The sequence below is a fragment of the Phoenix dactylifera genome, chromosome 12 (genome assembly GCF_051530095.1).
Source record: "Phoenix dactylifera cultivar Ajwa chromosome 12, Ajwa_hap1_PhDact_Kaust_v1.1, whole genome shotgun sequence".
NCBI lineage: Eukaryota > Viridiplantae > Streptophyta > Magnoliopsida > Arecales > Arecaceae > Phoenix > Phoenix dactylifera.
The window spans coordinates 1,062,264-1,088,352 of record NC_143201.1 but is presented as its reverse complement, the minus strand read 5'-3'; the positions used below and the strand labels follow the sequence as shown (position 1 = coordinate 1,088,352).

At 37.4% G+C, this 26,089-nt stretch overlaps 2 protein-coding genes and 1 pseudogene across 11 annotated transcripts in view; 2 read left to right on the top strand and 1 right to left on the bottom strand.

Annotated features, from left to right (window-relative positions):
- Positions 1 to 683: 683 nt before the first annotated feature.
- LOC103713117 (putative mitochondrial adenine nucleotide transporter BTL1) lies at positions 684 to 7,843 on the bottom strand. 5 transcript variants are annotated; one of them, XM_008799926.5, is made up of 5 exons: positions 7,334 to 7,843; positions 6,247 to 6,341; positions 3,617 to 3,950; positions 1,407 to 1,644; positions 684 to 1,147 (listed from the first exon to the last, which is right to left on the bottom strand). In XM_008799926.5, exons 1-5 carry the CDS (start codon positions 7,421 to 7,423, stop codon positions 897 to 899), a joined length of 1,008 nt encoding a protein of 335 aa, XP_008798148.3. In that variant the 5' UTR covers positions 7,424 to 7,843; the 3' UTR covers positions 684 to 896. The 5 variants fall into 5 exon arrangements, with proteins under 5 accessions (XP_008798148.3, XP_008798146.3, XP_008798147.3 ...); XM_008799924.5 differs by having other exon boundaries at positions 684 to 1,258; positions 7,334 to 7,834; XM_008799925.5 differs by having other exon boundaries at positions 7,331 to 7,751.
- Positions 7,844 to 9,806: 1,963 nt separating this feature from the next.
- LOC103713146 (P-loop containing nucleoside triphosphate hydrolases superfamily protein) overlaps positions 9,807 to 26,089 on the top strand; it is a 28,244-nt gene continuing 11,961 nt past the window's right edge. For 4 of the 6 annotated variants that reach the window (XM_088709215.2, XM_039129801.3, XM_039129799.3 and 1 more), the window contains exons 1-12: positions 9,807 to 10,317; positions 15,380 to 15,752; positions 16,549 to 16,665; positions 16,799 to 16,881; positions 18,690 to 18,836; positions 18,972 to 19,120; positions 19,213 to 19,343; positions 20,527 to 20,649; positions 20,859 to 20,932; positions 24,497 to 25,081; positions 25,176 to 25,287; positions 25,458 to 25,595. In XM_088709215.2, the coding sequence (XP_088565341.2) occupies positions 10,172 to 10,317; positions 15,380 to 15,752; positions 16,549 to 16,665; positions 16,799 to 16,881; positions 18,690 to 18,836; positions 18,972 to 19,120; positions 19,213 to 19,343; positions 20,527 to 20,649; positions 20,859 to 20,932; positions 24,497 to 25,081; positions 25,176 to 25,287; positions 25,458 to 25,595 (2,178 nt within the window). In that variant the 5' untranslated portion in view covers positions 9,807 to 10,171. The remainder of the gene's footprint in view (positions 10,318 to 15,379; positions 15,753 to 16,548; positions 16,666 to 16,798; positions 16,882 to 18,689; positions 18,837 to 18,971; positions 19,121 to 19,212; positions 19,344 to 20,526; positions 20,650 to 20,858; positions 20,933 to 24,496; positions 25,082 to 25,175; positions 25,288 to 25,457; positions 25,596 to 26,089) is intronic. The other 2 variants (XM_088709217.2, XM_088709216.2) reach the window with 1 other exon arrangement.
- On the top strand, positions 21,192 to 22,320 carry LOC148700326 (pentatricopeptide repeat-containing protein At2g18520, mitochondrial-like; annotated as a pseudogene).

The following is a 26,089-nucleotide window of genomic DNA, read 5'->3' as shown; positions in this document are numbered from 1 at the left end:
TTATTAAGCCTCGGATCTCCTACCACAAAACTCAAACCCGACAAATTCCCTCTGTTCGCGCCCCACATGTCATGACAAAAAAGAAACAACCAAGAAGACCAAGAAAGCTATATAATTTGGTATAAATCATGCAACGAAATCCGATCCCAAAATCATCATAACCCCTATACTTTTTTCTTCCAAAAAAAAAACATTTTTTTACTCGAAGCCCTATCCTGATCCAAGATCAAGATGCGATTCGAATGCAGTAAAAGACAGAGCAAGTGATGTGAAATAAACAAAAGGGAGGCCAAATCTGTCACCTGGAAGACGGCAGAAGAGGGGGTGACCATGGAGGAGGAGTTGACCCCGCCGGAGGAGTCGGCGGTGAGCACGGCCAGGACCAGCTTCTGCTGAAGCTATTAGGTCGAGGACGCCGACGCCTCGAGGTCACCGGAGAGCCACTTCGCGCTCCATTTCAGCTATTTGGTTGAAAAGATTCTACTCCCATTCCAATTCCAAGATGTATAAAAATGTCTATATCTTCTATCCAAGCAACATAGACAAAGGTCATTGGAAATTAATTGCATCGCTTGCCATCATCTTAAGCACTGCAGATTCCAAGTAATCTTCTGCCAGAAAGAGAGTTTTATAGCAGTAACCTTATTGAAAAACTTGATGACTTTTAATCCACTACATTTAACTTCTCTCAATTTTTTGTTTCATCATTTAAATAATCGGTTGTGATACATTTATCCCATCAGCACATCCTTTCCATCACAAACATTTCACCAGCCTCCCTCTCCAATAAAAATCTGCATGGGTGGAATGAGAAAAAAATAGCATCCCCCATCATAAGGTCATGTCAATGGAATCAAAGAATCAGGAAACAATAGCAACGATTATTTCTTATATGTCTATAGCCGAGGTCTGTCCGCCAGCAGAATATCCTTCCATGCTTCATAGAACATCCAAGTGATGCCCGAGGCAGGCACGACCTTCAGACAGTTAGCACCCCACCCTCTGTAGAGACCTAGCAGACCCTTCTCACGAATAACCTCTGACAGGGCTGCTGCGATATTGGTTGGACATTTCCCTTGCAGGGCTCCAACCATCAGCCGCTTCCTTGCCACCTCCAGTGGGAAACTGATTGTGCTTGCAGCGAAACCTGAAGAGATGCAAAGAACCAAAATCAACTCCAGACAATAGATTGTACTGTTTTTGTTTTCCTGTTTCGAATCTCTGGTTGATAAGAAAGAAACACTTGTTTTCGCATTTCCTGAAAATATAAAACAATTGAATAAAAAAGACAAACATATTGCCCAGGCCTTTGATGAATGGCAAAACCAGTTTCATTTCTTTAATCGCAGAGGATCCAATTAAGAAGGACAAACAATGACCAGAGAATGGTTACGCCAAACGCTGACCTGAGAGAGACCCAATAATCAGCAGCTCTGCACGGTTCAAAGAATTCTTCTTCTTTGCCTGGGAGTAAGATTTCTTCAATGTCTCATACATGAAATAGTAGCACGTACTGTAGGGAAGCATGCCCATTAGCGTCGGCGAAATGCCAGCATAGAAACCACCAATCCCATCATCCTTGAAGATCTTGCTGAAAGCAAGGCTAATGCTGGGGTAGACCTCTTGATTCACAGTCAAACGATCCTGTGCGCAATACAGCAATTGAAAAATTAGGACATTCAAAACAAGCATCAGATTGTACCATTCTGATATACAGTCGACAGTACGATAGGGAAATTAAATGATCAATTGACTCTTGGTGCTCTTCAGAAACCATTCTGTGCTCCCTAAGTAGTCTCAGAAAATTAGAATAAAGTTGTATGTGGCAGATCCATGCAGAAGACCTCTTTTTCCCTCTCTTTCTTAGAGGCTGGCAAATTAATAACCAAGGAATGGAATGTGTGGCATTTGCATCATCTTAAGGCACCAATTGTAGCCCTTGTATTAAGTTTTGATATAATATAAATTCCCTCACAGCATCAACAGTAGAAGGTACAGTCAACCAACCATCATCGACCATAGATATGTACATAGCATCATATGAACTCATTTTAACAGTAGAAGCAAAAGGGCATTCATGCCTGAAAGTAAACTCGGATCAGATAACAACCTGTCTGCCCCACCAAAGAGATCCTGAGTAAATCTCATACTGAGTATTTATTGGACCATCAAATTTACTGACAATGACAGGGTTCTAAAAAAGCAAAAATTATATTTTGGTTTTTTAAGAAAATCTGCTAAAGTATATATTTCTACTCTGAAACTTAGAACTGTCCTCTAATCAAACGCTTTACCACATGCACAGTCTAAGATGGTCAGCAGAAGGTTATTGTCCGTACAGCACTAGTTAATGGCCATAGGCATGTCAAGTCTAGGTTCGCACCACCTGTTCATATTAGAGAGCATACACACTCAACAGCTAGTACATCTTCCCATGAACAAGCACCTCCATCTTACTGGCCTCTTCTCCCCTCACCACAGTGCTGTCAAGTGGAGCAAGATGATAAAAGTAGATACTGCATCCTAGATATAGGATAGGTATAAGGGTTCGCTGAAGTCTGGCTGAAAGTCAAAGACAGCAAACACTGGTTATTGGTCTTAAATAGGGAATAACAGGGACTTTGGTTTATAGCTGAAGTAGGAAAGTAAAATTCCCATGAAGAAGATATCATGAAGCAAAAGAAGGCATCAGATCCATCTGACATTGCTGGAACTAATCCAAATAAGGACGAGAGTTGCTAATTTTATCAAAAATTTAGAGAAAAAATTTCCTGCTTATATTTTACTAACCATCAAATCTGTATGTAAGAATCAAAGTAACTATCACCAATTAGCTCAAGGAATCATCAGCTAGGTCTTTTGAGAAAATTATCACTCTGGAAATTGACTTTATACCAGAATTAGTGAAACCTAATGGAATTCTATTAACTACAGCATAAAAAGGAAACAAATATACAATAGGTCCTCCCACATGCAATCTCCTACATGACCAATTCTAAAGTAAGGTTTTTCTGTACTTATTTGCCTGATATTATTTCTCAAACAGCAAGAATTCTCTTCAAGTATTCGTTACACTGCAAACTAAGTAAAGAAATCATGCACCAACTGGTCACTTGTAAATGGCTCTTACCACTTAATTTGATTATGATTCGTTACACTGCAAACTAAGTACAGAAATCATGCACCAACTGGTCACTTGTAAATGGCTCTTACCACTTAATTTGATTATGAACAGTAGAACCTAGAATATGGTATTGCTGTTTAGGATTTTTTTTGATAGTTCGAATATCATTCTTAAGATGTAAGATAAATTAGAATTGAAATAAACAAAGAAACCGATAGCGAAAAGATGAAAAGGTGCTGCAAAAGAAATCTAATACAATTCAATAAATGCTTTCCAAAATTCTGAAATTCAGTGACCAAAATAATAAAATCTAATCTAGAAAATCGCAAACTGCAAGTAAAATAAGTAACAATGAGGAACAAGCATTTGCCATATGCAAATATACTTCAGTTCAGAAAGTAATGTGAAAGTAGCAAGTTGCTGGATCAATATCAAAATCACCCTTTTCAACATTTTGATATCATTAGAAACTAGTTCAACCAATCTTCTTACCTTAATAACTTCGAGAGGATGGCACACGAGCGTGCTCATGATGCCAGCAGCTGCACCACCAACAGCAACCGGAGAAATCCATGGAAAAGGGAGGTCTAGATTAATATGACCAATCTGCAACTTTGGGCATCCATTTTCTTTCCACTTCTCCTGTGCTGATGTTATGGCCCTTTTGACATGCTCAAAAGTGGCTAGCTCAATTGCCTGGGTTGGAATAATGCGGAGAATGTTGATGGTGTTTCCAGCCCAAAGTCCTTGCCAGCCATTCTCGTCAATGATCTCTATGAAACTGCCAGTGATGTGTTTGGATCCAACCCCCACTACCATTCTAGTTCTGCAAAGAAGATGCCAGTGCCATTAGATGTTTTCCGAATCCTGATTACATCATCCTGAAAAGAATAATATTGTTGATGTAACATATTAAAGATGTCAATTGAAGAGTTTGACAGCTTGAGTTCACAAATGGCCATAAAAGTACAAAGATTTGCCATTTGTTTTTTAACTCCATGGGCTCCAGAGTTCTTCTTCTTTACTTCTTAGAAGCTAAAAAAGATCACAATCCTAAACAAGTGACTCTAAGAGTCATGTAGTTAAATAAACTATAGAAGATGAACTTCCAACTGTTTTATATGTAAATAACATGATCAAGTTAGACCATATGATCTAATGACTTGTATGATCCATGATATGGATCTACATTCTATGGTTCTAGCTGATCTTGATGCAAGGATGAGATTAAGATCATTTATGGCCACTTTGTTTCAATACTGTAAGATATGGATCGCAGATCATAAGTTCTTAACAACAATTGTTTCTAGGAATTAGGAAGCACATAAAAAAAAGACATGTTCATAAAGAAACTAATGATTACTAATGCAATTAAAATTTTTTATGTAGTTTGCAAAATGGCCAATTCAGAATTATATTAGTACAAGACATTGATGTAATTAAAAATTTATGTAGTTAGGTTAAGTTACACAAGTGTTGACTGCAATACATAATTGATGAACTGAAATTTATATTAATAAATTAACACAAGTTGGTAAACTGGTCAAGATATAACTATGAAGCATGATATTTCCAACAGCATATAGCAATTACAAGTTTCAGACATTGAAAAGATCTCTAATTGCAAGAAGATTCAGGTGCACATTAAGGAAGCAACAATCTTTGCATATATGAATGCAAGAGAACCTAGCGGGCAACATTTAAAGAAAAAAAAAGTTATCTGAAATATGCATTTCTGAAATATATATATATATATATATATATATAATATAATTGGCATTTATATTCAAGTAAATCCTAAGTCAGATAACACAAGTAGAGTTCATGAATGGGTTTCAACTCTGGAATCAGATAAGGGGCTGTCTAGAGTCCTGTAAGTGGAGTTGCATAGAGATTAATTTGCATATGGGAGCCACCCGCTTGTTTGGATGAAGCCTGCAAGTCCAATTGTACAGTAAGTTGAGTTGCTCATTAGGCTATAACTTAAAGCTTTCTTGTAGTAGGTTGACTTGCAATCAAAAATAGTTGCGGGACAAATTGCAACCACTTGAATAGATATTATTAATATTTTCTTAAAAAAACTCTCCTCCTCCTCCTTCCTGTCCCCTCTCCTCTCCTACCCTGCTCTCAAGTCCCAACTCGCCATCTCACTCAATGCCACCGCCAACACCTCACCTCCAAGAGGTCCCCAGACACCTCCTAGGCCTTCCTCCTCCTTCGCCACCCTGCTTCTCAAGTCCCTCCTCGCCATTGCCGGTCCTCGTCACCTCCAGGAGATCCACAACCACCTCCTCCACCTTGGACTTCATTGTGCTGCCCTCCTCCTTCGCTCCTACTCTACTGCATCTCCTCTTCTTTTGCCGCTGCCCACCTCCTTTGCCCCTCTCCTTCACCTTCGCCGCCCTTCTTAAGACTTGCACTGTCACCCGGACCCTCGCCGCCAGTAGCTTCAACATTGACATCACCTCCATGTACATCAAGTACTCTGACCTGGCATCTACTTGCAAGATGTTCCATGGAATATCTGTCGGAAACACCCCTCTTTTTCCAAACTCTTCTCCAAACATAAGAATTGAGTTCCCTTGTAGTCAACTATGCAACTTGAGTTGCAGTGCAACTTCAACTACAAAGCTCTAAATAGCTTCTAAAATTTGTGTCATTGTTGTAGGTTTTGTACCTGAACCAACTTGCATGGATTCATTGCCAAGTTCAAGAACTCCAAGTTGGGGTCAGCAAAGGAATTTGTTTTTGATGTTCATCAGTTCATGAGATTCATTTTAGTAACTCCAGCTCCTTGGCCAAGGTTCGATCAAAGAAATATGAAAAATCTTAGGTAACTATCGAAGTTTGCATTTTGGCTTATGAACTTAAACAAAAGCTAAACAGAAATTTATAGTATTAAAGGGGAAAAAAAAAAGAAGATGATTTTAAACATCTGGGGCATCCTTTGCAAGCCAGTTGGAAAATTTGTGTCCAAATCTTGCACGAATAAGAGATGTCTATTAAAAATAATGATAGCAAAAGTATACATACACTGAAATTTTGCAGAAGAAGAAATTTTAAACCTGAACATTGAATTCAAGAAAATGTAATGAAGAGCCTGTAAAGAAAGGAAAGCCCACCGTATAGTCTCCAGAGGAGCAAGAATAGCCTTAGTCATGGAACCAGCTAACGCCCCGCTAACAAACTCTGCAACTTCTCTTCTCCTAAAGAAGTTCTGCAGCAAAGCAAAAAAAAAAATTAAATAAAATAAAAAAGATATGGATGGCCAGGCTCGAAAACCCATTTTCATCATTCAGTGCTCCCATGGTAGTTTCAAAAACTCCGATGCACTTAGATCATTTTCACATTTGGACCCACAAAAATATCTCCCTGAGAACAACCTTCTATAATAAATATAGCTTATCATAGAATGGACTGGAAACTGGAAAACAAACTTCATAGGCCTTGTTACTAGAACAGTTCTAATGGATGCAACGGCTGCCAGACATATTATTTTAAGATGGTGTTGTTTGATGCCTGATCAAGATATAGCATATGATGAAACAAACAAAGCTATTCAACCTTTGAACCCCCATATCGACAACAAACACCTTGCAATCACATTGATATAGACAAAAAAGGAACAAAAAAAACAAAAAGCTGACTCAAAATAAAGCCAGTGCAAGTTCTCATGATCCAAGCGATTGCAACGATCAGAAATTAAACTTTTGCAGAGAACTCCTAATGGAACGGGAGGTTCTAAAAACAAAGCACGACCAGATACGTGAAGAAAAACCTCAACTTGTTGAGTACTAAACCAGGTACTTCAAGGTGTCATCAGCCCCTTCGATTCCAAAACAAGTAATAGAGCTAAAAATTAAAAAGGTGTGAACTTTGCGATGGAGGTATGCACATAATGGCCAGAAAATGGAAGGTCTCATCAGACTGGGAGATGCCCATCTCGTCCTGAATCAAATAACGGAACTTAAAAACTAATTTAGCGAGTAACAAAATAAAGAATCCATTTTTCCGGATCGAGAGACTCCCTTCTGATTCCAAACGAAGGAAAACAGAGCTATAATCAAGAGACTTCCATCTGATGCCAAAAAGAGGGAAATCAGAGCTTTGATGTGCACGGCCTTTTGCATGACGAGGAATTTTTTTAAAAAAAAGAAGGACAGGGATCAAAATGGAGATAACAAGAGGATCGGGGGGGAAAAAAACCACCTTAATGGCCCCACCGACATCGGGGATCCCGAGACGGATCTCGACGGCGGGGCAGTTCTTGTGGACGGCGAGCTCCTTGGACACCGCCATCTCCACGGCTCAAGCGTCCCCCGGCATCCACATCTTGGATTCTTCTTCTACCTCTTCCGCTGCTCCAACTCTAAATCCACTGTACCATCCTTTTTATTTCTGGAAATAAAGAACAGAATTTTGGAAAGCAGTCAAATGCGAGCGAAATCCAGAGAAAAAAATAAAAGGCAGATTTCTTTAATTAGCTGAAAGGAAGATGAGAAGGTTTTGAGATAGATTTTTGGTTTTTGGTTTTGTTTTGGCTGTCTTGATTACTGCTTTATATCTTCCTGCCTTTTGTTTCCCTTTCTTTTTTTCATTTTTTCTGGAAAAAAAAACTCCCCTCCCCCCCCCCCCCCCCCCCCCCCTCTTCTTTTTTTGGCCTCCCTGTTCATTGCACTGACGAACCCTAGCTCTAAGGAACTCTCAACTAACGTCTCCGGGCAACTTTCCCGAGAAAATAAAAGGTATAAAAGGTTGAGCGGGTCCCATTCAACATGACAAAGTGGGGGAAACATTGAGCCGAGAAACTACTGCCTGCACGTACATCATCATCATCATGGCTATGTATACAATCACAGCCATTAATTTTTATATGCTTTATGCATCAAGAATAATATATTTTGATGTATCATTATAGAAACCAGCTGCTACGATCTTGCTCGTGCATACAGTGTAGACAATATTTTTTTCTAAACCAGAGTCAAGAGAATGTAGCTAGAATTCCAAAATGCGTGGATTAGAGTTTGGATTTAAATTTGATTGAATAGTCTTCTCTTGCACCTCCCCAACCCCTAAGAAAAAAATAAAAATCTCCAAGGAGATTGACTTAGAATGTTGATTTAGAAAAACCTACAACAAAGTTAATTTAGTCTATGAGACTAATTACACCTACAAAATCAAAGTTCGTCGCTACTATCACAGTGTTAAACATGAACTGGAGAAGACCCAATCTCCAAGGAGAATGCGTGATTGGTACGAACACCATGTTTGTATAGGCCCTATGCAGTATATGAGGCAGCAGCAGTGTAGGGCTTATATTATCGCCATTGCATAAATCATTGATAGCTATAATTGGAGAATCAGCCCTCTCTAATTTGCGTCCGAATTAGGCAGGGTTCCGAACTTGATTCTTAAGGAACTTGGATGTCTTCTTGATCCATTTCTAAGTGGATAATAATTAAAAGTAATTTCTGTGATCCATGACAAAAATGAGGAAATGGAAGAGAAAGGAACTGGAGGAACATCAAATTTAGAAAATAATAAATAGCTTGTAGGTGCAATTTTTTTTAATTTTTCTAACTGCTTTTTGAAATGCATATAGAATAAATACAATAAAATAGATGAATGAAATAGAATACGATTGAAAAAGAAGGAGCAAAAATACAGCCATCCATCCTACAAGTTATAAGCTAGTAAGATATCAAAGACACATATGATGTAGTTCATATGAAACATTAAGGCTGACAATTTACTTTTCCTATTGCATACTCGACCCTAATGGAATGGATTTTAGATCTAGAATAAATATGGTAATAGCAAAACCTGCTCCAAAGTTGATGTGCATATATAATTTTTTACAAATCCTCTCACAATCTTTTTATCTTGACCATTCTACTCGCGAGAAAGGTTGAATACGTAAAAGGCTACATGTCGTGCTGCTTAGTTGTTTATTTTTTAGTTGATTTTTTTTTTTTAGTTTAAAAGGCATTTAGTTTCTTAATGAATGATATTTTTATTTATTATGTTTTTGTTATTATTGAAAATTTGGTTGGCTATGTTTTATACATTCGACTCTTATTTTGTTTAATTTTATCAAGAATACTAAGATTTATTTTTTATAGCTTATTTATTTATTTATTTATTTTATATATACAAATAATAATTTATGTAATTTTATCAGATTGGATTTGGCCAACTCTTTTTGTCCAACTCTAATCATCTTGTTCCACTCTAAGGCAAATACGAGATGGGTACAGTAGAAATGATAATTTATTCTGCCTCATAAGGCACTCAATTTGACTTGATCATAATGGGACGTGTTTTACTAGATCCACGGTAGATTTGTGGGGAGCACGACTAATGATAAAATAGATTCCGAGCTTGATATATTTAACTCTTCCCAATTTTTTTCCACAAAAATAAAAAAATAATTTGTATATAGAAAAAAAATTAATTTTTATAGTTTTACCCTATTTAATTCGTTCAACACATCTTAACTCTACCCGCTCCGGCCCGACCTGAGGTAAATACCAATGGATATGGGTAATAGCCCTTCTGATCTATGCCTGATTTGTTTCCATCCCTGGGTAACCGTCTATCCAACTGATATCCGTCATCTAAACGGAAGATGCATGAGTTTTTTTTTTTTTGTTAAAAATAATAGTTCTACATTCTGACTGATATAGTTGGCTTGGCGCACTCGACCTCCCGGCTCCCGCCCGTCGGAAAACGAAGGGCATATCCGTCATTTTGGTCTCTACCCCACGCACGCTCCATTTTTTTTCCGTCACTCCCCAATTCCTTCCGCTGTCCGATATATTTGGCGTCCTTCTTCGTTGCTCGTTCCTTTTCAAACATTTCCCAGTTCTCCTTCCCCCCCCCCTCCAAGAAAGGGCGAAGGCCTTCCCCGGCGGCAACGAACGAGGGCGTCGAAACCCTGACCCTAATCCTAACCCTAACCCTAACACTAGGCCTGGTTTCGATCGCCAGATTCGATCGTGAAGGCAAGGACGAACGCCCTCCGGTGTCTTCTTGATCTGACGTTCCATGTGTGGATCTTCGCGGCCCATGGAGAAGCGGGGCCGAAGCCATCAAGAACTCGTGTCTCGGTGGGAATGCATCCAGCGGGAGCAAGAGGACGACGATCCTTCCCCCGAGGAGTTCCTCCGGATCAAAAGAGCCAAGGAGCGGTGGTTCGCTTCTTTTTTCCCCGTCTCTCCTCTGGATTTCTCATTTATTTCGGCCTCCAATGCCTTGTCTTGCTTTTTTTCTTTCCCCTTCTTGATCTTTGCGTTTTCTTTTGCCATCTGATGCATGGATAAGTATGGTAGATTGGGTTTATTGAAAAAGTGAGTTAAACAACGAGCTTTTGCAGGGTTTTGGAATGTTATTTGCTTTAATTGATTGAGCTGTTCATTCGGTATATTGGATCTTTTGGCATCTCTATATTCATTTGCTTATGGTGCGAGCCGGTGGAAGGAACTATGTTTCTTGTTCCTAATATAATCATGCCAGTGCCAATCATTTTGTAGACTTTATTTGTTAATTTATTTAGGTTGCTAAGTTTGTTTCTTGGCCTTTGAGCAAGATTTAGATCTTACTCATTTCTACTTTCCCGTGCGAACCCATTGGGAACAGTTTGATATGCTTTAATTGATGCATCTCTAGACAATCAGCTAACAAAGCAGTGATTACCCAATATCACAGTACTGGTTGTTGGAGCCCCCCGCACCCCCTACCCCTCCATCTATCATCATGTATACAGCAAGCTGATGTTGGCGGCAGTTGGCATTATATGGAGAGCTTGCTTGTAGTTACATATGCTAGTTTTAATGCATACACATTCATATGCGCACGCACACACACACACACACACTTGCACATGCAGTTCGGTGCCATTTGTCCGATAGATCCTATGCTTCTTTCATCAAATATAGAGATAAAATAGACGAATGCTAATGACATAGCTTTGTTAAATTATTCTGCTGATGCTTCCTTATGCAAATGTAGTATATTGATATAAAATGAAAGTTTGCATGATTTGGTATTAATTTCAAATGATAAAGTTCTAACGGGCTGATAGAAGGTCTTAATTTAACTGGCTCAATAATACCAGAGACAATATTCTGCGAACTATTCATGATGGTACAGGAATCTTTAAATATCATGCAAATTAACTGGTTAGTTGGGAAGTGCTTGGAGATGTAAGAGAACTTATGAGTTGTATTTCAATTTATTTACCAAGGCCATGCAACTTGTTTTTTGAGACATTTTAATTGGGAAAGGTACTAATATAGAGGTGGATGGCAATGGAATGGTGTTCGAGTGGGGTGGGAACAAAACTTTTACTATTTAAGCTCATTTTTCTTATTTCATCATCTCATTTTTTTACATGGGGCAAAAGTTTTTTCTCAGAGTGGTGATGGTTACAAAATGCGAAATTTTTTCATAAGTTTAATTTCCTCATGCCATGAATAAAGGAAAAATGGACAGTATAGTAGAGAAACCCAACCAAGGATTTAAGTTTGGTGGGAAAAGGTGCGCCAGCAAATGGTCAGAACGCCTGCTGTTTCATGCTGAAACAGAAAAAGAAAATTTAAAAGCCTTTCTTATAGGAAAATATTAAAAAAATATTTAATTCGTGCCATGCCAACCAATACTTGGTGCTGATATTGTTCCAGCATGTATGTGTCCATTTGAATAGACTAGCACCATCTGACACTTGAAACCATGCTCCCAACCAATTATTTTCCCTTGACTTCATAAAATGTTTCTCATGTGTATTTCCAGTTGCCATAAGAAAGTCCATTATGCATTTTTTTTCTCCTACTTGAGAGGCCTTCATCAAAGCTAGGGATTTCTTTGATTCTTTGTGCCAACTTGATGCTAGGATGAAAATAAAACAAATAAAAATATGTAAATGTAAATTTGGCCTTTTTTGGGGCCTATGTACTTATATGCTTCAAAGGATGGGTTTTGGTCATTGCTTCAACTTTTAAAGACCTTAAGCAGCATGTGGGCCATAATGGGGCGGCCTAGTGCCTAGGCCCTAGGCGCTAGGTAGGCATTCAGTGGTCAAGGTGGCAAAAAATAATAAAAAATAAAAATTAAAGAAGGAGAAACCTAAAAAAATTGTGAACCCTCAGGTGAAACATATCATCTAAGTTAAATATCAACTCGACAACATCCAATACTAATTTACAAATCTTAAGGTAGGTAACTAGGTGTCAGTCATATGAAACAGTGGTTTTGCCGATAGGATATCAGCTTTCTGACTTCAGGTCCAAGAATCATATTACTACACAATTTCAATTAGTTCAACTTCATATAGGGTAACAGATTTATTTGGTCTGCTTATTCTTTCATGAAATTTTCGTGACCCTAGTTCTAGGCTCTTAACATTTATGATTTGTTTCCTTTTAGGTACTACAGGTTATTGTTAACTTCGAATGTTGTACACTTTCGAAGTTTAAATTTGGTAAGCAACAAGATCCATTTCTCAAATATGTTCTGCTTGAGATAATGAAGCAAATATGTTCTGTTTGAGATAATGATGCCGCTCGGTCTCTTGGTTCCTGTACCCAAACTTAGATAGGTCAAGATTTTCTACTATAAAAATTTGGTTGGATCTATGACATTGCTTCAAAATATGCCAAATTTGGTATACACTATTAGTGTTACTGATTAAGTTAGCTTTTACAGCGACTTGATTAATCTGATTCGATTTGATATAAGAAACTTAAGTCCTAGCTTGTTGATCTTCCAGAGTGTGAGTGAAGCCTGAACTTGGCTAGTTTCTTGCAGAATTAACATTACTTAACCACATGCACAACCTTGTCTAAGTGAACTTGGTTGAGCTTACAGTAAGATATGTGTGCTATGTCGTGTGGCACGTGAGGCTGGTAGGCCTGGTTGGCCTCGTAGTTACTTTTTTAGAATCATCCATGATTCTTTTAAGGGTCAATGCACCTGCCTGGGAGATGTTGGTTTCCTCTTTAAGTAGGATGTACAATAGATGAGATTGGGATTTTAGACCAGATTTTAGGAGACAGAGTAAGATATATTACTTGAGAATCTTCACTAAAGGGAGTGAGTCCTTGTGCAGTGCCGAAACTTGTTAAGATGTGTGATATGGATTCTGACATGTACAAATGGAAAAAAAAAAAGATAGAAAAATTCGATCAAGGCCTGATGCCTAGGTAATATAATCACTGTGCTTTTCTTTCTAGATACAAAGAAAAATCAATAATTCTTTTCTAATATAAAACTTAATAAATTATTCAATGGTGATTTGGGTCTTTCACGTTTAGAAAAAAAGGGCAAAATGTTGATATAGTAATATGTTGACTATTATTCTCCTGCACCACTTCCAAGAACATGCCAAATAAAGGTCCTCCAAAAAATTGGCATTGGCATCCAAATGTTTTTGCCAAACATCTCTCCTCTCTGACAAACTTTTTCACTCTTCTTTCCTCCAACGCTACCCGGACCCGCTTATTTGCCTCTTTGTAATTTGCTAATCCTCCTCATCTTGCAGAAGTGAGTGCATAATACTTTTATGTACATAGAGGTCTGTGCCATCATCTTTGGTGTTTTTCCACCTACAAATATGTGTCACAGCTGTGAGCCCTCTTCTAACCATGTCTGCCACTGTCATGGTGCATGTACCTAAAGGGACAAAATCTTCCTTGTCATATTACCTGTAAACATATTTGCTTTCTCTCTCATTGATAATGCTGGTAAAATCATCAAAATTACCAATGGGGGTTCCATTTGTGTTGATAGGTAGCTCTCTGTTGATTGAGAATTTAGTCTCACAGTGAGAATGTTTTTAAAACCTGGCTAGAATCTTTTTGAGGAGCCTCTAAATTTTCACCTTTAATCTTGGAAAAAAATTAATTTAGAAGTGAAAATAGGTGACTGTTTGGACTTTGGATTTATTAGCATTACCTAATGAAAGGTCTTTGTTTTTCGATGGTCATTTGGTGAGGCTACAACTAGCTGCTTAGAAAATATGCAGGCCTAGTTGGTTTTAATTGTGGTTGGCCGTAACTAGACTACTTTTCTGAAAGGAAAAGGAATAAGCTGGCACTCGGATGCATGAAGGACCCTATCTTTCACTTTGTTTATGAGTCTTTGCAGGACTTAGAATTTATGAACTAGTTGGTCTGTGCTGGTTGTGTTGCTAACATGGTGATGTAAGATGCATTTAAGCTATAACAAGATGGGAAGTTTTGTTGATTCTAGTGTAGGCAGTCAACATACAATGAAATCTAAGGAAGCAAGGATACTTCAAATCACATGTCGTGTCTATTCTGAATACATAATGGATACTGATACTTGCTGCATATTTCTCAGATATGTGCCTGGTTAAATATCCTATTTTTCCAAAAATCCAGATATTTCCTCGATACAATTGAGATACTTCCTCGAGACATCTTAAAATGAGGGAGAGGGTGTTTTCTTTCTTTTTATAATGTAGACCTTTCACAATGCATGGTCAGTTCTATAGTATATGTTGTTATTATTAGAGTATGATGTATGGATTAGGGAACTTGAATTAGGGCTAAATGATCAACTTGTAAAGTTGATGCTATAGTATAAAGTATGGACTATGTAACTTTGATAGCATACTATGCTTTATGGCTGCATTTTTATATGCATATGAATGCACATATATGCGTGCACGCACATATATATGTGAATCTGTATATGCATGTATACATACATACATACATACATATCTATGTCTATATCTATATCTTATACACACACATGTATGCATGTATACCTACTCATGTCGTGTGTTACTTTTTCCAGATTTGCCATGTTGAAGTATCTGTATCATGTATTATTAATGCCCTGTATCTGAGTCCATGTTTCATATATGAAATCAAGCTCTATTGGTTTGTTATGATGCACTGTTTGATGAGTTCAACCACACCGAAGTTCTACAAAACCCATTATGTATTCATCCAAGAGAAAAAGCATTTCAAGAGTGGGGTTTTGAATTGGATGTAACATTTTGGGCTTCAATGTTGTTATATTGTGTAGACAAACATGCAAAATTTTTTATTTCAGCCTGCCTAGATCAAGTTCTCTTCATTTCTGACAAATCGGCCATTAAATATGTATGTTTAGCTTTTATGTCTGAAATTTCTACCACTGATTCTATTACATGTGCTATCATATTCTATATTGAACAATCATTTTGATATTCTTTCCCATGTTTGACTTTCTAATTATTTGCTGCAGGTTTTCAGATTGCTTTGACTTCTTGGTCAATCTTCCAAATGAAAGCCATATCTGGTGTTCCTGTTCAGAATTAATGCGACCACTTTTGGAAACCTTCCATGATTACTTCAATAACTCACCTTGCAAAGTTATATGGAAGAGAATTTCTCGAGAACTGAGGCACTGCACACAGTGTATATGGCAACACCATCAAGCCCAGGAAACTTATAGTGCTGAATATGAATTAGATACTGTTGATCCTCTTCTTAAAGTATTATATTGTCTTGATGAAGAGAGGATCACTGAGCATCTTAAAGAAATCAATGCAGGATTGCTGAGTAAAGAATATGATCCTCAGTATCATGGCAATGAAGTTGTCAGTGTGATGTTTGAAGTATGTTTTTTCTATACTTTTCTATAAACCTAATGGCACTCTTCATGACATTAATTATTTATTTACCTTTAAATTTTGTATTAAGTTCTCAGAGTACCACCTGTGAAAGATGTGCTCTCATATTTAAGGCAAAGAATTTAGTGGAATGCGTTGGGTATAGTAGGCTAACTCACTTTAAGTTCAGTAGATATTTAACTTGTAATTGTTTGTTTTTTCTATCATCCTTGAACACTGCATGAGATCATTCTGCATGTTAACTTTATATGATTTTGCTTTTTATTTTTTTATTTTTTTTACTCTTTAAAATATTAGTGAGATCTTTTTGCATTTCAATCAGATGGATCAATTTTTTTTATCCAAAATGATTGCAAAACAGCCAATTCACATGTTCTGAGAAAGCCTCTGACTGCAGTGATTTGGTTCCTGCTGTAAATACGTTGTCAAGAGCCACTTCACATGATGAATACCTTCCTCTGCATCACTGAAAAACTTTGCTCTACTTTGTCGACAATGCCTGGTGGTCAAGCTCAACAGACATATTTGCCACTAAAACATTAATAATATATATTTTTCATCCTATCGACATCAAATATGATACTTGTCTTGATCATTAAATAAATAAATAAATTGAGTGATTAAATATCTCTTTGTTTTGGTTCATGATGCTTGCTTGGCCCTATCCTTTTTTCTCTTTTGCAATGTTTTCCTTGAACTTGTTGTTTAAGTACATTGCCAATTGATGCTTAGAACTTTGATTTCACCACCTGTAATAATTAGTCATGTTTGGCCATTGCAGGTATTAACATATCCTATTCTGTTAGATGACCAGTCATTGGTTAATGAGTTCCAGATCTTTCTCGAAGCAATTGATAAATGTTGTGAAGTGACACTTACTGGCAATCATCAATATCTGGTAATTATTATTCCAGATTTTGTTGCTGTTACATTTCTCTGGTTCTTCTGCATGTATTCTAGTGACATTTTGGTCCTGCTTCTTCCCATCTTGGTTTTTTATATTCTAAATACTGTTCATATTACATCATTAGGGAGTCTATGCCCTACTTTTCTTTAAAAGTGGAAGAGCTCGAGCGATTGGGCTTCGTCTTGCTGGACGCATGGGGAAGCTGAAGTAATGTTTTTCAGTCCCTTTTTCTTACTGCTCTTGTTTAGTCATGTCTTATAATTTTGAGTTTTAATCATATAGTTTTGAAATTTTGAATGGTCTGTAACAGTTATGAAGGGAGATGCATTTACAATGGGAAACCAACTTCATGATGTAGTTATATGATATAAAAATGTATACATGAAGGAATGAGTTCTTCAATGGTTATAATGTCCATTTCCATTTTGATGTCCACTCTTTTTCTACAATTCTTAATTCTGAAGTGGCCCAGAGGATGTTCAAAAACCTTGATCTTTAGGACTAGTTACTGCTGATACCTTTAATCCTTAGTCCTTGCACGACCTCCTTGCTTTTCCTACTGAACAAGGTGAATTGGCATAGTTGTAGTCAAGATTCGCCGTCTTAGTACTGGATTCTGTACCAGTGCTATCTTATTACAGTATCGGTATGTGGTACGGTACGAAATGGCGAGGCGTACCGAGTGTTGGGTATGGTACGAGATGGCGAGGCGTACTGAGCAACGGTACGTTACGAGACGGTGAGGCGTACCAAGTATCAGTATGCTATGAGACTGCATACCGGTTTGGTACTGGTACAGTATTGTGCATCTGGTACGGTGAACCTTGGTTGCAGTTACCAGTGTTCACTTTTTTTCTTTTTTTGATACAACTAAGGTAGAAATGGCATTTGGCATCTTGTTCCATTTTTTGTTTCTCAAAACTCTTTCCCAGTTTAGAAAACTTGCAGAAGCTAAAAAATCTGGTTTTTGAAGTTTTTGAAAACCTAAATAGCCCATGACCACCATTATTTCCTCTGTAACCATGTCTTGCCACCACTGCCATTGACTGCCGGGCACTAGCCATTGCGATCACTGGCTTCTGGGTGCTGGCCACAGCCACCACTGCCCTTACCACTAAAGCCGTAGCCAAACAAAACCTAAGTGACTACCAAACATATTTCATATTTTCATTTTTTTAAGAAAAAAAGGAAACTAGTTTTCGTTTTAATAAAAAACTGAAAATTGAAAACTAGAAGTGATGCCACATGCTCCCTAAGTTTCAACCTTGGAGTAAGCTAGGCTGTGTTTAAAGTCCGAATGTTTCAGCTGGCCTCTTTTAAACACTTTGAATGCAAAAAATTAATAATAAATAATCATAAAAATGGCCAATTATCACAGTATGCAAAACCAAAGAAGTATAAACATAACATGATGTGAGAAATTGTTGAATAACTGTTATTGTTGTATTGGTAGCTCGTAATTTTGTAAAGAACAGATAGCTTATATTTATCTATGTCAGTTAATTGGTAACATAAACATCTCTTCTATGGAAAGGTTTGGTTTAAAATTTAAATGTTGCAGGAGGTGGTGATAATGTGTTATACCAACATTTAAATACTAGGACATGCTGATACAGAAGCATATTGGTTTTGCATTGATTTTGGTAAATTCAATTAAACTTTTATCTGAAATATTGGCATCTGCTTTGGTCTGTTAGGCTTGAAAGCTGAAATGTATTGGACAGAATAATCATGATTTGCGAAAAAGAAAAATAAGCAGTTTGGCATATTACATGCTCTTATAGTGATGTCATCCTATTATAATATGGTGATGTGATATTTCAATTTAACTTGATCATGGGAGAGTTCTGCATTTCTATGTCTTAGTCTATTAGCATGCCTGCTTTATCACATGTATGATCAGTGGATTGTACTACCTCTTATTCTTCATTGTGCTACTTAGTTAATTTGCCCTTATCATTCAGAATTAATATATGGAAAAATGAGGTAGTTACTTTAATATTACTGTTTTTTAGGAGTGTGACAGATTTGGAACCATTGCAACCTCTGTTAAGGAAATACATTTGGTTTCTAGAAACAGAGGTCATACCATCAACCTTGGGCACTACGAGGTCAAGAGTTCAGCTTGAGCGTATAAATGTATGGCTTGGAATGAAAACATTGTACGTAAATCTAAATCTTCAAATCTAAAGATACTCGTTTGTCTTCTTCTTGACTCTTCAAACCTACTTTGCCGGAAGTTATATTATTCTCTTCCTTATCTGTAACTTTTGAAACTTGTTTCTTGAAATCTGTAGGCTAGGATTTCTTGAGGCCCCAGCATTTGAAGATGGGATACTGGAGAAATATCCTGTTTTCCTAAGTATTATACTCAACCATGTCAGTGATGACACACCAGAATTTTCAAGTGCTATTGCGTGCCTTAGGGTGTCCTTCGAAATGCTTGGTGGGTTTTATTTAACTACAATTTACATGTTTAAACAGTTTCTTTCAATTTAAGAGATAATTTGCTTCTTTCTTGGTCACTTGTGCTTCTAGGATGTAAACTTTGGTTGAGAACTACAATATCTCCAAGCATGATGTGCAACACACTATTGGGTCAGTGTTTTCACACTCGAAACGAGAAAAGCCATAAAGAGATTTTTGATCTTTTCCTCCCATTCTTGCAGGCATGTCCACAAATCAGTCTTATCTATATGATGCAATCTTTTCATGTTGCAAGTTGTTTCCTAGAAATCTGGTTTTGTTTCTCATCATATACTTATGTGTCTAACTTATACATTCATACATGTAGGGTGCAAGGATAGAACTTTAATTAATTATAAAATTCAATAACCCAAGTTGCAAAATGGAAATCTAAACTGTTGGATGTGATGTAAGAGACTTAAAATGCTTATTTACAAAAATTATATACTTTGGAGCAATGTTTGCGGTACCACCGCGAGCCACCTAGTTAGGGCGTACCATGCTGTACCTGGTCAATATCAACATGAAAACACTATCTGGGTTGGTATAGGCTCCATACCAACTCGTACCAACCCATGCCTTTCGATACCGCCCAAAACCAGGGTGCATATGGTACCATCCAGTTTCGGACAGTACCGTGATAAAAAGTTAGAAAAATAGCTCGAGAATTATCTCGGTACTGGATGCATATTGTACTATACCAATCCGCAACATACCAGTATGGTACCTGACATCGAGGTTGCATGCCTTGCTTTGGAGGATCCTAGGCACCAATTTCTCCCCAAATTAACACATTGTACCTTGTAGGAGGAATTGACACACAGGCAACATTTGGACCGACTGAGTACTTCCTCACTACAATTTTAAAACTAGAGTATGCTGATTATATGGGATGTTTATATACTAGATTTACGTAAGCAGTCCGGCTTATGCAAAAAGTTAGAAAAAATGATATTCAGTACATGGGAATTTTAGCTTTGTAAAGCCACATTTAGAATTTTGTTTCGCAACTTGGAATATTGAATTTTATAGCAGGTGTGAGGTCCTTTATTTACACCCTATATGTATCACGCCCATATATACACATGAGTGAAGATATATGCACACATAGACAGACAAGTATACATACATACATACATATATATATTTATGTATATATGTTTATATGTACACGTGTATATATATATATATATATACATATATATATATACACATATATATATATATGTATGTATGTATGTATGTATGTATACATACATACATACATGCACACATGCGTAGATCTATGTCTATGTATACTGCATACACACGATTTTCATTGTAAACTTGCCCTTTTTTCTTTCACATGCAACTACTTACTAATAGACTATGTAATTCTTCATCCAGTCTCTTGAGGCTTTGCAAGATGGCGAGCATGAAAAACAACGAAGACACTTCCTCTATTTTCTCCTACATCAAGTGACTCAGAGTAGTAACTTCAGTCTCCTAACAAGAAAAAATGCTTGTAAGGTTGGGGGATTTCCTTTCTGTAACATTAATTTCTTTGACATAAGTAAAAGGCTAACACAAGTCTATATTAATATCACATTTTTTATGTTGATTAATTTCACACTAACTATATTTGGTAGTTTAAGTTTATCATTTTCTTTGTTTTAATGCCCTAATCATATTTTCTTCTGATATTTATTTTCTTGCCATCTTTATGAATATGCTTTCAGATTGCTCTCCTTATCGTTCATCGGGGCTATATAATGAATCCTCCATGCCCGCCTTTTGAGTGCGCTCATATGTGGTAAGCTCTAAGCAAATCTATGCCATTTTTTTGTGCTCTATGCATTCAATTACTTGGTACTCTGATTATTTTTCTATACATCATTGTATATATTGTGCACTTATGCAATATTTAACCATAATTCTATTATGATGAAGCCTTGCCCCACACATGGGAATGAATTTGTGAATGCTTCAATGCTTTTTGCTGCTAGATGACAACTAGATCTATTCATGGGCTGAACGGCCTGTCCGACCTGCTCAAGCTCAAAATGTTTTAGATGGGCATGGATATGGATTTTAAGGCTGGTGGGCTGGGCCAGGCCCGAAAAAAGAGCTTGCTTGTTAAATAGGCTAGACTCGGGTTTAGGTCAACCTGACTTTAGCCTAGCTTGACCCAGATTTTATATAATGTAAAATATATATCATATCATATACTATAAAATATATATCGTATAATATAAAACACCTCTCACCTTCTTCCTCGTCTTCTTCACCCATGGATGCCCTCTCTGTCCTAGTCTCCTCCCTCCGCTCCCGCCACCGTCGCTGGCCTCTTCTCCGACCACCATGCCTTCGACCCTACTATTCGCCACTTGGCCCACATTCGCCACTTCTCTGACATTGAGGCCCTCCTTGAGCCCCTCAAGGACACCCACACCTTTGACGGGCCTTTCCTTGCTACCATCATCACCGCCTATGCTACCGGTAGCATGCTCGACCACTCCCTCCACACCCTTGATGAGATCCCCTTCCTTGGTCCCCCTCGCATTGCCATCTCCCTCAATGCCATGCTCTCTTCCCTTAACTAGTCCCCCTCCTTGCTCTAGCCATCGCCGCATCCCCGACCTCTTTGTCGACCTCACCCACCACCTCTCCATCGCCCCGACAACTTCTCCTATGGCATCCTCGTCAAGTCCCATTGCCTCACTGGCGATGCCAAGAAGGCCCTAGCCGTCTTGAAGGAGATAGAGGAGAAAAAATTGAGATCACCATCGTCACCTACACCGCCCTTCTTGATTCCTTCTATAAAGAGGGCAGGCCTGAGGAGGTTGAGAGATTGTGGAAGGAGATGAAGAGGAAGTGCCGCAAGCCCGATTTGTTAGTTTATAATGTTCGGGTGGTTTACCTGGCCCTCAATGGGAAGCCCCGAGACGTGCTTGATTTGATCAAAGAGATTGAGGCAGCGGGATTGAAGCCCGACACTATTACTTACAGCTTTAGGTGTTCGATGTTGGAGATCAATGCGAATTGGGGTTGTGAGGAGTAGGGACTTAGGCCATCAAGAAACCTGATTTTGCTCAGCCTGAAGCTCAAAGACTGAGTAAGTACCGGGCTCGGGCTTGGAAGATAGGCCTGAATTTCGAGCCGGGCTAGGTTCGGGGCTGACTAATTTTATTTATACCTTGGTCTGAGCCCAGCCCAATCTTGACCCGACCCACATATTGAACAGTTCTAGTGATAATTTTTTTACATCCTTTCGAAATTTTGCCCAGCTATTTTCCACTCCCTTGACCCGATATAGGAATTCAAGACCCCCTCATAGCCTCTCCTAGAGAGAGAGAGAGAGAGAGGCTTTTTTATAAGGCTATCTTTAAACCTAATTGTACGTGCCTATACCTTTACAATTAGTTTCCCTTGCATCGATTTTACTTTTGTGCATCATAATTTTTGTTAACTCCATCTTTCCTATATGTACCACATGTTCACCTCAATGTTTTCCTCTCTTCAAAATATATATTATAAGTCTGAATCTTCTTGATCACGGAAAATTTTGACCCTCTTTATTTTATTACATTTACATGGATTGTGTTCTAAAATTGATTTTTGAGCTTATCACTTGTGTCTCATAATGAATGCTGTTCCTTGACAAATTTTGTCTTCCCTCCCTCATAGACTATCTTGGGAAACTTTGGATGGTTATCCCTGGTTGTATAATCTTAAATTGCATGACTGATAAAGTAGGTCTTTTTACCTACCGATTAGTCTTTTTTATATGATGCACCATTAGTTGGATGGCATTTTAACATAATGGGAAAATTTTGTAAAACAACTACAAGATTTTGCATGGATGAGGGTGTTGTAAGTGGGGAACCTACACCAGCATATAACAAAGATAGCAGAGACAAAGATTTTAGGGTGAATATGTAGCAATACAAGCAGAAATAACTTCAGAGATGATTTCATTTGAGGGCAGTCATATTTTAATTTAACAAGGTTTTAGAGATAATTGTTTGAGATAGCTTGAGCGGGTATAGTGATGGCCTAAAATGGTCATTACCATGGTGCTGTGTCTTGACTATGGTTGTACATGCAGTAGGGAAAGAGGAGCTTAAAACCAAAAATGGTTCGAATGGAGGTAAGTTATGTCAAACAATATGAAGGCATTTCTATTTTGGGTGATCTAGGCTATTGTAGGAATGAAACACGTGTGAATTAAAGGGAATATCTTGTGTTGATCTGTATTCGTAGGTCTCAATAGGTAATGAATTTTATATATTTGATTATGGCCTTCATTGTTGAATGAACCATTCTTATGCCACTAAATGATTTAAATATTTATCTTGTATGACATCTGAAACTCCTTTTTTTTTTGCTGAAAGACATCTGAAACTCCTTTGAGAACTACTAGTTGTTCTATGATAGTTAGGACTTAGGAGTAAGGAATGTTGTTCTTTAGTAGGTTTCAGAATATCTATTAGTGAGAAAGATCATACATATTAAATTTATTACCTAACAATTCCATAATGGAAAGACGTTTCTGCATGATGGGATGTATTTTAAGTGTCTTATACAAAGTATAACACAAAGCAGATGCAAAGTCATCCTGTACATCTCCACTATATTTCTAGAATGATTACTATTCTCACCTGCTTCTTTTTTAACCTTCTTTCCATACCAATGCGTCCTTTGCTGCCACATTATATATGTTAAAAACAAAAGTAGATAACAATTGAAAAGCAAATAGTCTCATATCTTTTGCTCATGCTGTTGCAACTAATCAAAGAAGTAATATTGCTGATTCCACACGATTTTTGCCATCACCGGCAGCACTTTTTCACCGAAGAATACTCAAGTTCCTCCTACGACAGGCATAATCGGAATCGTGCATGATTGAATGAAAAGAAAAGTTTTTTATATGGATAGCCAGCATAAGCAGGCGCCTGTGGCTTCTTAGACGGTCTTCGAAACTGGTGTATTGCAACATTTTTCCTCCCAAAGTAACGGAGTGCATAATACATTACTTGGACACTTAATATTACCTCATGTGGTGAAGAAATGACTATAAACTTGGTGTTGTAGAAATTTCATGCAGTACACCTGCATATGAATTTTACACTTGCATAGGAGTTTTTGCCAGCATGACTTACTGTATATATATTTGGGTTTTTTACCAGCATAATTCCATTTTGCTGGTTAATTCAGCTAAATAACAATAAAAAGAATTCCGTCTTTTGGGGTGAAGGCAATACACTTGGTGCCAATTGTGATTTCCTTCTTTGATAGCAGTAATATGCATTGCATGTGCTAGACTATATTTTCTATTGCAGATATGGATAATATGAACTTTGATTTTGACAAACAGGGGTCCTTCTCTGGTTAGCTCGCTGAAGGATTCATCTCTTCATAGTTCTTTGCGTCAACCAGCATTTGATCTCATCAATACAATTATGATTTCTGATGCTTCTGCTTTGATTTCTTTGAAGTTACAGTACCATTCCGTTTCAAAGGATAATATGAGCATCTCAGCTGATTTTTTTGATGATGAGGATGAACTCCATTTTTCCCATGATATTGAGGAGAAGGATTACAGTTGTTGGAATTTCTTTGGCATCCAAAGCAAGCTTACCTCTCGTGAATGTAAAGAATGGACGTGTGTTCCTGCATTATGGTTTGATGCTTTAATTAAAGTGGATCCATCAATCCTTCCTATATCTTTTTCAAAGGCTGTTTTTTGGGCTTTGGCTCATATTTCTATGCTGGAGTCCATGTCTAGTGTGGAGTTATCACTTTCTGTAGACAACTGGTTGTCATCATATGCTGGAGAAATTTCTTCATCATTGATGTGGGAGGTTCCAAATGGTTCTGATGATGGTGGAGATGGGAATGAGACCAGAAACTCTGTTAAGGCGTCGTCAATGTGTATTCTTCTAATAAGAACATTCAAGAGGTTTCCAGCATTTTTTTCCTGTCATGATTACAATATCCGTTTGTTATTTTTGTGTTGCAGCATTTACTGGAAATATATTTTAAATTTGATTTAGGTTTGCTGCCCATTTTGTCATGCAAATAGAGCATCGTGAACTTCAGAAGCAGTGGACTTGGGAACCAAGAATGGCAGAGAGCTTGATACTTTTGCTTATAGATCCTAATGATGTGTGTGCCAACTTAAATTATTCCATGTAATACTTTTATGAGTTTTAATAGGATATAGGAACTTGTGCTAACATGCAATGAGAAGTAAAAAAAGACATTGTATTCACTGATATTAGATTGCTTTTCCATCTTTTATAATTTTTTACATAACACCAGTCTACTTGTTGCAGATCATAAGGCAAGTTGATCGGGTTATATTGGAGCATGTTTCTAATACACGAGGTCTGACTTCTGGACTTCAGTTTCTTTGCTCTAGTGCATCTTCTCTATCTGCAATGTTTTTGGGGATGAGATTTGCTTTAAAACAGGTAATCTTTGAAACTGGTACATAGATTTATGGGTTACATTGTGTTTAAAGTTAGCCAGCTTCAATGATTCAAAGTGTTCATGTTTCTGTTGACAAGATATTGTTTGGGTTTATTTTTCATTTTTTTTCAGACCATGCTTATCCATTTCTGAAGTTTTTGCTTTTATCCTAGTTACTTCTTAGTCTTTACTTAATTGGATTAGCACTTTTCTTCTGTAAGGATCTTATTTAAGAAGTGGGACCTGCAAGGATTTTTTTTTTTGGTTAAGAATGGAGTGACAAGCACTTTTCTTCCGTTGTAGGGCATTTGGTTATGTGAACTTGCATCTTTTTTGCTGGATAGCATTTGTGAATTTTTAAACATTGAACTTTAGGAGATCTCATGTGAAATTTGGTCGAAAATTATTGAAAAGTTGGAAGCATGTAGCGTGATGGTATAAATTCCATGGATTTTTTTGGGTGGAAAAATCCGCAGTTTAAAATTTGATAAGGATT

What these genes read in the sequence shown, in the direction of transcription:
- LOC103713117 (XM_008799922.5), bottom strand. Translation starts at nt 7,423, where the DNA reads ATGGCGGTGTCCAAGGAGCTCGCCGTCCACAAGAACTGCCCCGCCGTC. An exon ending in GCTCCTCTGGAGACTATACG is followed by an intron (nt 3,951 to 6,246) that starts GTGGGCTTTCCT and finishes TCTTCTTTGCAG; the next exon opens with AACTAGAATGGTAGTGGGGG. An exon ending in GATTATTGGGTCTCTCTCAG is followed by an intron (nt 1,259 to 1,406) that starts GTCAGCGTTTGG and finishes TTATATTTTCAG; the next exon opens with GAAATGCGAAAACAAGTGTT.